The sequence below is a fragment of the Tenrec ecaudatus genome, chromosome 4, assembly GCF_050624435.1.
Source record: "Tenrec ecaudatus isolate mTenEca1 chromosome 4, mTenEca1.hap1, whole genome shotgun sequence".
Classification (NCBI taxonomy): domain Eukaryota; kingdom Metazoa; phylum Chordata; class Mammalia; order Afrosoricida; family Tenrecidae; genus Tenrec; species Tenrec ecaudatus.
In genome coordinates this window covers 52674612-52687793 of record NC_134533.1, presented here as the reverse complement: position 1 = coordinate 52687793, position 13182 = coordinate 52674612, and the positions used below count along the sequence as shown (strand labels likewise).

Sequence of the window (13182 nt, the reverse complement as noted above, 5' to 3'; positions counted from 1 at the left end):
TCAGCGTCCCACACTGAGCGCCTCCCAGGAGAGGGAGCGCGTGTGGTGGATGTAGCCCTGGTGTAGATCCCGGGAAAATTCATCACTGGAGCTGTGAAAACAACGAGAGTCAAGTAACGCCTTGCTCCATTCATGAGCTGTTTGTGACCCCGCTGGGAATTCTTGTTCCCATGTGTGTGAGCAGCAGAGGCTGATTAAACCAGAAGCCCTTCGAGCTTCTGCTCGGTGACACTGGGCCAGGACAGGGGCTTCCACTGCTGCTAGGAAGAGCACAAAGACGGTGAGTCAAATAAACGTCGGGGCGCTCCCATTTACCCAGAGACCACCAGGGCCCTCCGGCAGCCCCGCTCTAAACAGTTCGGGACTCGGGAGGAAGAGGGAGGTGACAAAGAAGACAAACAAGAGAACTGAGTGAACACATTAATTAGCCGAAACGTTACCCAAAATGCACGCTCTCCCGAGCGGGTAGCGACCTGAAGCTGAGCTCCCCAGCAGCTGGGTGACTCACACAATGCCAGCAGTGTGGGCCCCAAACTCCCACCCCAAGAGCTGGGCTGCCGGCCCCGCCATGAGCATCTGCGTGAGCTCCAATGCTCTGAAGTGAAATTCCCTGCAAGCCTCTTGATGTCTTTCCTTAATCAGCTCCCTAACTAATTAAAGGGTTGACTGACAGACTCGGCCAAGCTCATTGGTATTTGTAAGCATATTTTACTTCACTGCAATTTTGTGAAGACTGTCTAACCACGAAGCGCCTACCTAGTAACACCCAATTTACTCAAACTACTGTATACAGTTTACCAAAATCCTCTCTTCTTCACCTATTTCTGGATGAAGGAAACAGACTGTGCATGCAACATTACTTTTCCCAATTATTGGTCAGTCTGCCTTGGTAAGATACACTAGGAACAAGTCCTACGTTGACTGGAGCTTGCACTTGGCAGGCAGGCCAATGTGAGTTTGAGCCCTCATCCACCATGTCTTCCAAAGTGGCCTTGGGTCCCTTGTTGAAACTCTGAGCCTTGGTTTCCCTTGCCAAAAAAGCAGGGATAAACCCGCTCACTTCCTGGAAGATTAAATGATCTAGCACATAATGTACCGAAGAGCCAATACTGGCACACGATGCTCAACACAAGTTGCCCTGACTTGCTTTTCAATCAACAGATGGCCTGGGGGAGGGGGTGGCAGCACCGAGGACCAGAGTCTGCATCATAAGATTTAAAAATTAAATGACTGTATTATGTTGACATGAGTCAAGCTAAACCAGACAAATAAAATGGTGCCTAGTTACATTTAAAGGAGTCTCATAAAAACGCAGAAATAACGTGCCTTAACAAAAGAAAATAATTTATTCACAGATGTTTGAAAAGTACCCTCAAGTTATTTCTCTGGACCCTGACTTTATTTAGTAATAATTTGTGCACAACGACTCTGCAAACAAACACAGCTCGTTTCTGAAAGAGAGAGAGAGAGAGAGACCTATAACTATGTTTTGAAGGTACGGATCACAGGCCAGTGTTTCTCCAGCTTTACTGTATGAAGGAATCACTGAGTGAGCTTGTGATCCTGAAGGTCCAGGGTGGGCGCCTGAGTGAAGCCAATGGAGCTGGTCCAAAGGCAATTAGGAGTAGCAAGATCCTAGGATGCCCTCTTCACCTTATGACATCTGAAACATTCTATTCCGCCTTCAAAGCCACTCCAGATTCAACACCCATCTTCTGAAAATCATTCCTTAACCACACACTCTCCACAGTTGCTATGTTACATCTGAACTTTGCACTTAGCTCTACCATTGCAGATGTAATATTGGAGTGCAGTGAACTTTAATTAGAAATCTGTCTCCCATGGGCAGTGGACTCTGTAAAGACAGGGATTGTCTCTAGCATGCGGCCTTAATACATAAAGAGATCTTCGCTACTTGTTTGGACGGACGGATACTTATCATTGTGTTCTTCGACGTTAATTCCATCCACACATTCTAGCAAGAAGACACAGCCCATGTCTTCTCCCCTCTGCTACTCCGAGTCTCACCAAGCTGCTCAACATGTGCTCAAGAAGCACTCAGTGACTGTGAATCCAGAGAGGGAAACTGGACACTTTACCATGAACCAGAGGCCTCCCCCACTGAGCTCTGATGTCATGGCCAGTCATGTGTAAACTCTATGAAATGGAAATAATTGACGCAGAAAAATGGAACCTTCTCAATGAATTAGCGGGATAAAGACTTAAGCAAGGCCAATATGGTGCTTCCCTCACTGAGTGGGAGGTCGGGAAGAAACGGCGGTCAATGAAACCTTCGTTGGGGATACCAGGTCATCTAGAATCCGAAATAACCTTCCTGCCTCCGTCTAGAAACCTCTGACATTTTCCAGGGCTTTTCACCTAGACGCGAGTGGAAATGTAAATAGTCCATCTCTTCAGCTGTGACCAGGCTAAGGATCTCCATCAACCTGGACACAGTTCCGAGTGATATTTGCTGCACGGGGCTCCTCAAAGCCTCCAGGCCCCCGAGGACCAGGGATTAACCTAAGGCAACCTTGCCTTGTGGGCTGTGTTAACAGTGCTGGCTGACTGCAGACCATGACCGCTTCCAGTCCTTAGAACGGTCATTAAAAAATATCATAATTGATATCCTTAATCCCAAGCACCCGTGACTATTTAGACAGCTGCCCCCAGCTACTCTTACCAACCACAAATTTTCGGCTGCTCTCTCACCTGTCTGGGCGACCAGGTGTGTCCACCCACTCCAGATGGCAGTGACCTTTTCATTCTGAAAACAACGGCCTTCTATTTTCCGGGGCACAGGAAGGAAAGCATCCTGGGTTGCCAGTTGCCCGTGCTTGTTGCTCCCCCAAACATACAGCTCCCCTGCATCTTAAATCAACAAAAGCGGGACAGAGGAGGTAAAGGAACGTCAGTTCTCGGCGATGGGCAAGAGCACAAGTCTGGGAGAGAAACAGTTAAAAGAAGTTTCCTACCCAGGCTGCCATGCACGGTGAGCCGGTGAAGGAAAGACACAAAACTCATGTGCAACAACAATACGATGCTTCTTAAATCCTCTCTAGAGGGAACAAGGCCAAAGTGTTCTTAGTAATGCGTTATGAAATGGGAATGTGTAACCTTTTTTCATGTAGTCATTTAGCAATTGTTTATTTGACATCTGCCATGGGCAGCAAGACATGTCGGTTTGTGACTCCATGTGTTATCCCTATTGTCTAAATTTTTTTTAAATGTGCTTGCAAAAATATATTAACTTTTTAAGGTAACAGGTTAAAAGACACATCATACAAACATAAACTTTTTAAACCTAAGATTATATAAGGAAGCTCCAAAAAGTTTGAGGGGGAGATGAAATCAAAGATAATGGAGGAGCGGGAAGGAAGATGGCTGTCAGATAGCAACCATGGGAGGGGCTGGAGGAACCATCCAGAAGTGTCTCAGAGAGGACTCACGGTATGTGAATTGTCCATCAATACAACTATTGGGGGAGATAAAGGAATTTTCCCACCAACTTTCAGAAGCCCCTTTATGTTCCACTACAGGCACACCCGACCCATCGAAACACCAGAATGCCATCTGTGTTGACATGAAACGCTGCAGTAGGGCTCTTCTGTGCATGTCTCTGTGACTCCCACCAAATAATGGGGTGGGACCATGCAAATCGAGTGTGTGAAGCACTGAAAGAGGGGACTGGTCAGGTTGCCATCCCCCAGTATACAAGAGAACCTTTTCCGATGCAGGAACAGAGAGACCTTCCAGGACCATCAGGGAAGAAGAGCCACCAGTGGAACGCGTTGGAAATGCCTACATGCAGTGGTGGGAGCGGAAGAAGCCACGCCATGCTGAGACCAGAGGCCATGAGACAGAGCGCAGGAGCAGTGCCGAGATTCCGAGTGTGTCAGGCCCAGCAGCAAGCAGGTTTCCTGGCCCACAGAAACCCGAGGCCGCAGAGCATGTGCCTGAGAGGCAGGAGACGAGAGACAGACAGACAGACTTGGCTGCAGGCTGGAGAGGAGCTGCTGTGCACCAAAGACTAGACCTTTAATGTTTTCTGAGACCGGCTTTTGGCAAACTGCTAACATCTCAAAATCCTGAGTGTTGTCTATGAGTTGTGTGTGGCCATTGCAACGAATTAAGAAACCCAGAGGAGCAGAGTACTGTGGGAGGAACAGCTGGTGCCAGGATAGGGTAAAGGATGAAGGAGGCTGGAGGCATGTCTGACCTCTGCCTTGTGGTAATAATAGGCCTGGGGCTGCTATGGATCCTCCTTGTCTCTTGGTAGCTAGAGGAGGCCAGAGGTGCCCTCGGTGCTGTTCTGGCACATTACGTCATATCTGTGTAACACTTGAGCTCACTTGAGCCTCAATACCACCCTGCGCTATGGAAGCCAGGATGCAATTGACTGGCACTGTGATTTAATAGGAAGAGAACAGATTCAGAGTCAAATGACTCTGGCTTCTATTCATGGATCTGGTAAGAAACCTTGAACAAATCACTTCCTTCCTCTCGAAGCCTTAGCTTTGCCAGCTGAAGGGGGATGCAGGTCTGGAAGGGCACACACTACAACGGATGGCACTGGTTACGAGGCAGGTGGGTGACGATAGAAACCAGGATGCACAAGCCTAGCTATACATTCACATTCAAGTCTTTTTTTTGTTTTGTTTTTAACCCGAAAGCCAAACAAAATGAGGCAATTTTGGTCTCTGGGTGGTCTTTTTGTGACTCCGTGTGTGATCGCCAGGAGTTTGTCTAACTCTAATATTTTAAGGCTCTACGACTGTGCAATCCTATACAGTAGCCACTGACCACTGGGCACACCGTTTCAAATAAATTAGAAATAGATCAACTTCAAATAAAGTTTAAGGTTCTACAACTATGAGGTTCAGTAATAGTAGCCATTAGGTACTGCATCAACTTTTCTTTTTTTTTGACCAACTACTTCAAATGAATTAGAAAAATTCAAAACAGCTCCATGTATGAAGAATGATCAAAATAGTCTCAGAGCTCCCGTCTCCGGCCTTCCCACCGGGGTCAGGACAGCCGAGGGCGGGGGCAGGGCAGCCTTGAAAGTGAAGTGTAAGCTTCACTTTCCAGAAAAGTCTTCATTGCCTCCCAAGGGAAAGTCACTGTGGCTGAGTGTGTCGGATGGATGAATGTACAAACAGAGGGATAAAATGAGAGGGGGAAACAGATAAGGCAGAAAGACTGATCAAAGAGATCAGGTAGACAGATTAGACTACTACTCATATAAAAGAGATTAAAGAATATATACGTAACTAGATTTAGAAAGCTATATAGCTATAGGTAGATGAGGTTTAAACGATACCTAGAATTTAATTAAAAGAAAGAAAACATTGAACTAGAAATAAAATATATCCAGAAATTTAAAAAAAAAGATACCTAGATAAATAAGTATGCTATAATGGGGCCTTTTAGGCTAATCAAAAAACAAAGAGACAAACAGATTAGAGAGAAAAATAAAATCATTTAGATTGAGATTAAACAGCTGGAGAGCCTAGGTATATTAGACACATACATTGATTAAATAATATGATGGGATACATGGTATAAAAATTCTATTTACTTCCATTTTTCCACTAATTTTTTGGAAGTGCCTCATTTATACTTACTGTCGGTTATATGACTTTCACTGACAGGGACACACAAACAGAGGGAAAAAATGAGAGAGAGAAACAGAGAAGGCAGAAAGACCTGAGAGGAAAATAGTTTATCACCATGGTACAGATGAAACCAACAAACTCGGAGGAACCAGAGTGAAGCTAGGCTTGACCCGAACGTCTTACACACACACAACCTCAGAGCTACTCACAGAGCACGGGTACTGGGCACAGGAGGATGGACCCAGAGAGGTAAGGTACTTGGCCTAAGGTCACAGCAATGGCAGAGCCAGAATTCCGACTCCAAAGGCTAGGACCACCCCCTCTATATTACAAGATCAGTGCGTTAGACGGTCAGGTTCAGAATGCTGTTTGGCAAGTTAAACAGAAAGAGGTGGTACCTACCTGTTAATGAAGCACAGTGACATGAGCCAGCCAGAACACATCTTACTTTAGAATCCTCTAGGCCTACCAAGAAAGAGAAAAATATTTTTATTTTTCAATTACATTTATAGCAGAACAAATTGGGCAGAAGAGGGGTCTGGGAAGAAACTCTGAGTCAGACTGGCATCATCAGCATGGAGCCAAGACAGCAGCTGGCATGGCTGGAAGACCAGGTGCACACAAGGGACCTGGGCAAATGTGTGAATATACAGATGATAAAGGATCCAGGCTTCTCGGTATCAGAGAAGAGAAATACACCTATGAAAAGGGGAAAGGCCAGAATCAAACATGTACTAGTGGATTTTGGTTTAACGATATCAGGATTAAGGCCTCGCTTCTAACACAGGCGGGTAAACACATAGAGATGTATGCATGTATAATTATTGGTGTCTATGTGGGTGAGACATCAGGCCACTAACCACAGGGTCAGTAATTCAAACCACCAGAGCCAGGCCTCAGAAGAAGCATGAGACTGTCCTGCTCCCATAGGGATCTCTAGTCTCAAAAACCAACCCGATATAGGATAATTTCGGGTCAGAATTGACTCAATGGCAATGAGTTTGGGGGAGGTTGTTGTTGTTAACTTTTTGTTGTGAGTTAGGTGGACGTTTACATAACAGATCACCATTTTTGCTTTCAACAACTTATCGAATCTCCTATAACTTGCCCCACTTCTGCTTCACCCCTGCTTGCCCCACGTGCGCACCCATCTCCCTCTTGTAGGATACGATCTTCCCCTTCACCCAAGTTTCACACCTGTCTACCTTTTAGCAGCTTAGTTCCCCTTCCCTCCTTTCCCCTCCCACCCCTGCTAAGCAGCTAAGTCTGTCTTTGGCTCTGTTCTTAGTATGAAAACCATTATCTCGAGTTTTTAACAGTGGCTGTGTACCATAATGGTCCTTTTGTGGTTGGAAGTTTGGGTAACCTGCCAAGAAGCACCGTCTTGTTTTGTAACTCGCCATGAGGAATGAGCCAGAAACAGTCACCATCAGAGAGGAAGGCCGGCCTCTAGTGGCCAGATGAGGAAAGACTAACCAGCAATCATTGCAGATGGGTGAAGGGGAAAGGACACGTGGAAAGACTCCCCCAAATCAATGCTGAATCCCACTGTCTCCAGAGCAGGCCCCTCCCCCAAGAGACTATTTAAATCAACCCAAATAAATAACATTTCTTATTGCTTCTAGTTACAGGTCCTGCGCTAAAATAGACTAGACTAATACGCAGGTCCTGCCCCTTTTAGATAGTGGGAAAACACATCAACGATGCTAATGCACCAAGTGCCACCCGAGCACCTGGAGAAAGCCCTGTGGCAGCTAGAAGGAGGCAGTCCTGCCGAGGAAGTTGTATGGAGCCAGGACGAACCCCAGAGGCAGGCAGTCTCCTGGTGAAGCAGGAAATCTGTGAGGCAAGCAGGAGACTTGGGGTCATGTGATACGGATCACCTGTCGGGCACCCAGTGCCCACCGCCATGTTTCGAAGAGTACCCTCCTTGACTCCACCCACGGGCTTCGGGGAAACTAGTCCCGCCTTCAGCTGAGAAGAGCACCCTCAGAAAAATCAGGGTGAGCCCACCAGCTTGGACATCACAACCACGGTGCCCTACAAATCCCTTTCCGCCTCCACTTGCCCCTTGCTCCAAGTACACAGCCTGGGGAGCCGATTCTGACCTGACAGGGCAGGCTGGAGCTGATCTTTACAAACGAAGATCGCCACATCTTTCTCCGGTGGCGTGATCGGTGGGTTCAAATTTCAGACTTTAAATACTGCTTTAAATGCTGCGCCACCAGCCCTCCCCCACGACTCTCTACGGCCCCTCCTTTGTCCCAAGCGACAGGAGAGTGCTCAGACAGAGGTCTCCTGAGCCGGGTTTTCGCACAGTGACCCTCCACCACCCGGGCCACAAAGTAGAGTGAGAGGAAGAAGAGGATGATGGAGAGCAGAATACAGAGCAGCAAAGGGGAGCTGACACACAGAGAGCAGGAGAGAGGTAGGGAGGCTGAGTGCAAGTGAGAGAGAGCTTAGCAGACCAACTACCAACGCAAGATCAGCCAAAAGACCTGCTGCACAAAACACATGCTAACTGCTCCACACAAGGCCTGGAAGAACCCGCCAGGCCCCTCTCCACATCCTCTCCCATGCCTGCTTCCCTCTGGGGAGAAGCAGCTGTGAGCATGGGGCGCAGTACTTCTGGCTCCTCGCTACCTGCATAGAGGGGTCTCCTCAGGGGCTGGCAGCCAGGCGGTAAGCTTAGAGGGCAGAGGAACGTCCTCCAGCACAGGTAGGTTACGTTTAATGTGGGACAAAGAATTTAGAGACTGACCATTGCTCCCTACTCTCTCCGCACATCTAAGCCAGGCCCTCCAACCTAGCTACGCTTTTGATCTCCCCTTACCTGAGTTCTATCGATCTCACAGTGGGTTCCAAACTCTGGCAGCAATGAAAGATGGGTTGATTGTTGTTGTCGTTGGTGCCATTGAGTTGGTTCTGACTCGGCCATCCTATGCCTGTCCTACAGTATCCTTAGGATTGTTATGTTGGAGCTGCAACCACTGTGCCCATCCCCCTCCTCAAGGGTCTTCCTCTTTATCACCGCTGCCCTATTTTACCACACAGGATGTCTCTTTCCAGGGACTGGCCTCACCTGAAAACATTCTACTATTTAAGAAAAAAAACAAACTCACTGCCAGCAAGTCGATGCTGATTCATAGCAACCCTATAGAACAGGGTAGAACTGCCCTGGTGGGTTTCCACAATGATCCCTCTCTCTCTTTTTTTTAATCAATTTATTGGGGACTCGTACAACTCTTATCACAATCAATACATACATACATTGTGTCAAGCACATTGGTACATTTGTTGCCATCATTGTTCTCAAAAAATTTGCTTTCCAAAAATCATATCATTGTGTGCTCACCTCCATGATATGATCGCTGAAGACAAATGGGTGCATAAGCAAATATGGCAAAGAAAGCTGATGGTGCCCCGCTATCAAAAGATATAGCGTCTGGGGTCTTAAAGCCTTGAAGGTAAACAAGCAGCCATCTAGCTCAGAAGTAACAAAGCCCACATGGAAGAAGCACACCAGCCTGTGCGATCACAAGATGTTGAAGGGATCAGGTATCAGACATCATCAGAACAAAAAAATCTTACCATAGTGAATGGGGGGGGGGGAGGTGCGGAATGAAGGCCACTTGAGATCCCCTGGCAGAGGGATCTCCAAGAGGAGAGAAGCCAGACAGAGTGTGATGTAGCAACGATGAAAAATACAACTTTCCTCTAGTTCCTAAATGCTTCCTACTCCCCACCCCACTATCATGATTCCAATTCTACCTTGCAAGTCTGGCTAGACCAGAGGATGTGCACTGGTACAGATAGGGAATCCAGGGCAGATGATCCCTTCAGGACCAGTGTTGTGAGTGGCAATACTGGGAACGTCGAGGGAGGGATGGGCTGGAAAGGGGGAACCGATTACAAGGATCTACATGTGACTTCCTCCCTGGGGGACGGACAACAGAAACGGACAACAGAAAGTGGGTGAAGGGATACGTCGGACAGGGAAAGATATGACAAAATAATAATTCATAAATTATCAAGGGTTCACGAGAAAGGGGAAAGTGGGAAGGGAGGGGGAAAAAATGAGGACCTGATGCCAGGGGCTTAAGTGGAGAGAAAATATTTTGAGAATGATGAGGGCAATGAATGTACAAATGTGCTCTACACAATTGATGTATGTATGGATTGTGATAAGAGTTGTATGAGTCCCTAATAAAACGATTAAAACAAAAATTTGCTTTCTACTTGAGCCCTTGATATCAGCTCATTTTTTCGGCTCCCTCCCCACCCTCCCTCCCTCACCCCTGATAATTTATAAATTATTTTTTCATGTCTTACACTGTCCGATGTCTCCCTTCACCCACTTTTCTGTGGTCTGTCCCCAGGGAGGGGATTATATGTAGATCATTGTGATTGGTTCCCCTTTCTGCCACACCTTCCCCTTACCCTCCTGGTATCGCTACTCTCATTATTGGTCCTAATGGGTTTATCAATGCTGGATTCTCTGTTTCCAGCTCTGATCTTTACCAGTATACATCCACTGATCTAGACGGATTTGTAAGGTAGAATTGAGATCATGATAGTTGGGGGAGGAAGCATTAAAGAACTAGAAGAAAGTTGTTTGTTTCATCAGTGCTATACTATACCCTGACTGGCTTGTCTCCTCCCCATGACCCTTTTGTAAGGGGATGTCTAGTTGCCTTACAGATGGGCTTTGGGTCTCCACTCCGCACTCCCCCTCATTCATGGTGATATGATTGTTTGTTCTTTGATGTCTGATACCTGATCCCTTTGACATCTCATGATCACACAGGCTGGTGTGCTTCTTCTATGTGGGCTCTGTTGCTTTTCAGCTAGATGGCCACTTGTTATCTTCAAGTCTTTAAGACCCCAGACGCTATATCTTTTGATAGCTGGGCACCATCAGCTTTCTTCACCACATTTGCTTAAGTACCCGCTTTGTCCTCAGCAATCATGTTGGGAAAGTGAGCATCATGGAATGCCAGTTTAATAGAACAAAGTGTTCTTGCATTAAGGGAGTACTTGAGTAGAGGCCAAATGTCCAAGACTATCTCTTTACAAGAGTAGAAAGTCGAATCTTTCTTCCTCAGAGAACTGCTGACCTTGTGGTTAGACCAGGAAAAATCCCAACAAGACCAAATCAACAGCAGGTTCAAATATCAAAAACAAAATCCACTTACCCATTTTCTGCAGGCCTATGTCTCTCCTTGCTGACCAGGAGTAGCTGTAGGGCTCAAACAAAGGAAAAGAGGGCCTCACCTGTCACTTGGCTCGGTTCCTTTGCTGTCACAAACAATGGCAGTGTCTGCCCGGGACACAGCCGCCGTCCAGATGATGCCAACCCAGTGCCCCACTGGAACACGATGCCACTTGCTTCCCCCAATGGAGCAAAGGAGCAAACAGAGAAAATGTACATCAGGGTGAGACCACATTGTTCTCTGAACCTCACTGTTACAGGAGCTCGCCAATTCATCCTCAGTGGACACCGGTATGACGGACAGACACATTGCTCTAAGGGAGGGCCTGAGACTGGTCACAGAGATTACCAACAAATTAAAAATCTTATGTCTGAGCAAGCTCCGAAGTACGAAAACATCTTCCAAGACATCCCAGGACACTCCTCCAGAGGTCAGTCACTGGAATGACACCTTGTTTGTGTTGACGCTTCGAGGACAACTCAAGACTCCAGTGCAAGCCTTAAAGAGCCTTGAAGACCATCAAGACCACCCTGCCCATTCACTCGCTTTGGAAACGGAAGCCGTTAGGAGGATGTGATCTGCCTCAGGTCACACAGGGAGCCATTAGCAGAGGACAGACTGGGACTGACTCAGTTCTCCTGACCTTTAGTGTAGTGCCCTGGCCACTGCATCAAGGGGAGGTCTCTAACCACCACATGAATACATACACAGGATCACAATTATAAGCTTTAAAATGTTTCCTTATTAAATGTTTAGTATATATTAATTGGTGCAACTAGGACCAATTCCCCACCCGCGATATTAGGGCTCATCACCTCTGGGAGGAGTATGTTACCTCCTATAACCAGTGATCTAGGCAGTAAATAGACCACCCTCTTTGGGAGAAATAATCCATAATGCCTGAGCACAAGGTCAGCTGAGCAAACTGTAATGAAATCAAACTTACAATCTTTGCCACAAATCAAGTAGAAGGGGAATAAGAACGAGGAAAGGGCACTATGGACTGACAGTCGCCCGGGAACATCTGTGGCATGAAGCCTGCATCAAGAAAGTGCAGAGACAACCTATACAATCACGTGGGAGCACCATGTGATGGACGACTTTAATATCCAGGATCCACTGTGAAAAACTCCTACCACTCACCAGCATAAAGACAAACGGACCCATTGAAAACTGGGCAAGGCCTTGAATTGATACTCCAACAAAGAAGATGCATAAATGATCAACAGGCACTTGAAAAAGATGTTCAAGTTCATTAGCCATTACTTGTTGCTGCCAAGTTACATCCAGCTCCAAGTAAACCCACGTCAAAAAGAGGGTGAAGGGAGACGCCGGACAGGGCAAGATATGACAAAATAGTAATTTATAAATTATCAAGGGCTCATGAGAGGGGGGAGCGGGGAGGGAAGGGAAAAAATGAGGACCTCATGCCAAGGGCTTAATTGGAGAGCAAATGTTTTGAGAATGATGAGGACAATGAATGTACAAATGTGCTTTACACAATTGATGTATGTATGGATTGTGATAAGAGTTATATGAGCCCCCAATAAAATGATTTAAAACATCATATATAAATCATATATTATGGGAAATGCTCCCATATCAATAAACTCCTTCATACAACTTTAAAATAAAACACCACAATGAGACCCTGCTGCGCACCCACTGGGTGGCTACCATGAGGAAAACGGTAGGTGAAAGTGATGTCAAGGACGTAGAGAAGTTGGAATCTTCACCCCTCACCAAGGGCTGGAGGAAAACGGCTGACAATGCCACAAAGAGTTAAAAAGGGGGTGATCATGTGGCCCTGTCGTAGATACCCCAAAGAATTCAAAGCAGGTTGCAAGCAGATGCTTGCACATCCGTGTTCACTGTAGCATTATGCGCAATGGCCAAAAAGTGGAAACAAACCAAGTGTCCATCAAGAGATCAATAAGCAAAATGTGGTGTGTCCAGATAAATATTATTCAGTCAAAAAATGAAGTTCTAATATATAACATGGCTGAACTTGGAAAGCATTATTCGCTAAGTGAAATGAATCGCATAAAATTGTATGATCACATTTATATGAAATCTCTAGACTAGGTAAATGCATAGAGACAAAATGTTTATGACTAGTGACTGCCAGGAATTGGGGTAAGGAAGGGGAGGGAGTTTATTGCTTAATAAGTACTGAGTTTCTGTTAAGAATGATGAAATGAAAAAGTCTTAAAAATAGTAGTTAAAGGCACACAATATGGTGAAGGTAATTATTGTCACTCAATTGTACATTATACACACATACACATACATGCACACACATATATGTATATAAACACATATAGCTAATTTTTACCCGAAAAGAATTTTTA

The 13182-nt window shown here is 46.1% G+C and overlaps 1 protein-coding gene across 5 annotated transcripts in view; it reads right to left on the bottom strand.

The window, feature by feature from the left end:
* SERGEF (secretion regulating guanine nucleotide exchange factor) overlaps positions 1-13182 on the bottom strand; it is a 230265-nt gene that overhangs the window by 201327 nt on the left and 15756 nt on the right. For 3 of the 5 annotated variants that reach the window (XM_075548416.1, XM_075548417.1, XM_075548418.1), the window contains 3 exons: positions 10893-11006; positions 6021-6083; positions 2713-2871 (listed from right to left, as the gene is read on the bottom strand). In XM_075548416.1, the coding sequence (XP_075404531.1) occupies positions 2713-2871; positions 6021-6083; positions 10893-11006 (336 nt within the window). The remainder of the gene's footprint in view (positions 1-2712; positions 2872-6020; positions 6084-10892; positions 11007-13182) is intronic. The other 2 variants (XM_075548420.1, XM_075548421.1) reach the window with 2 other exon arrangements.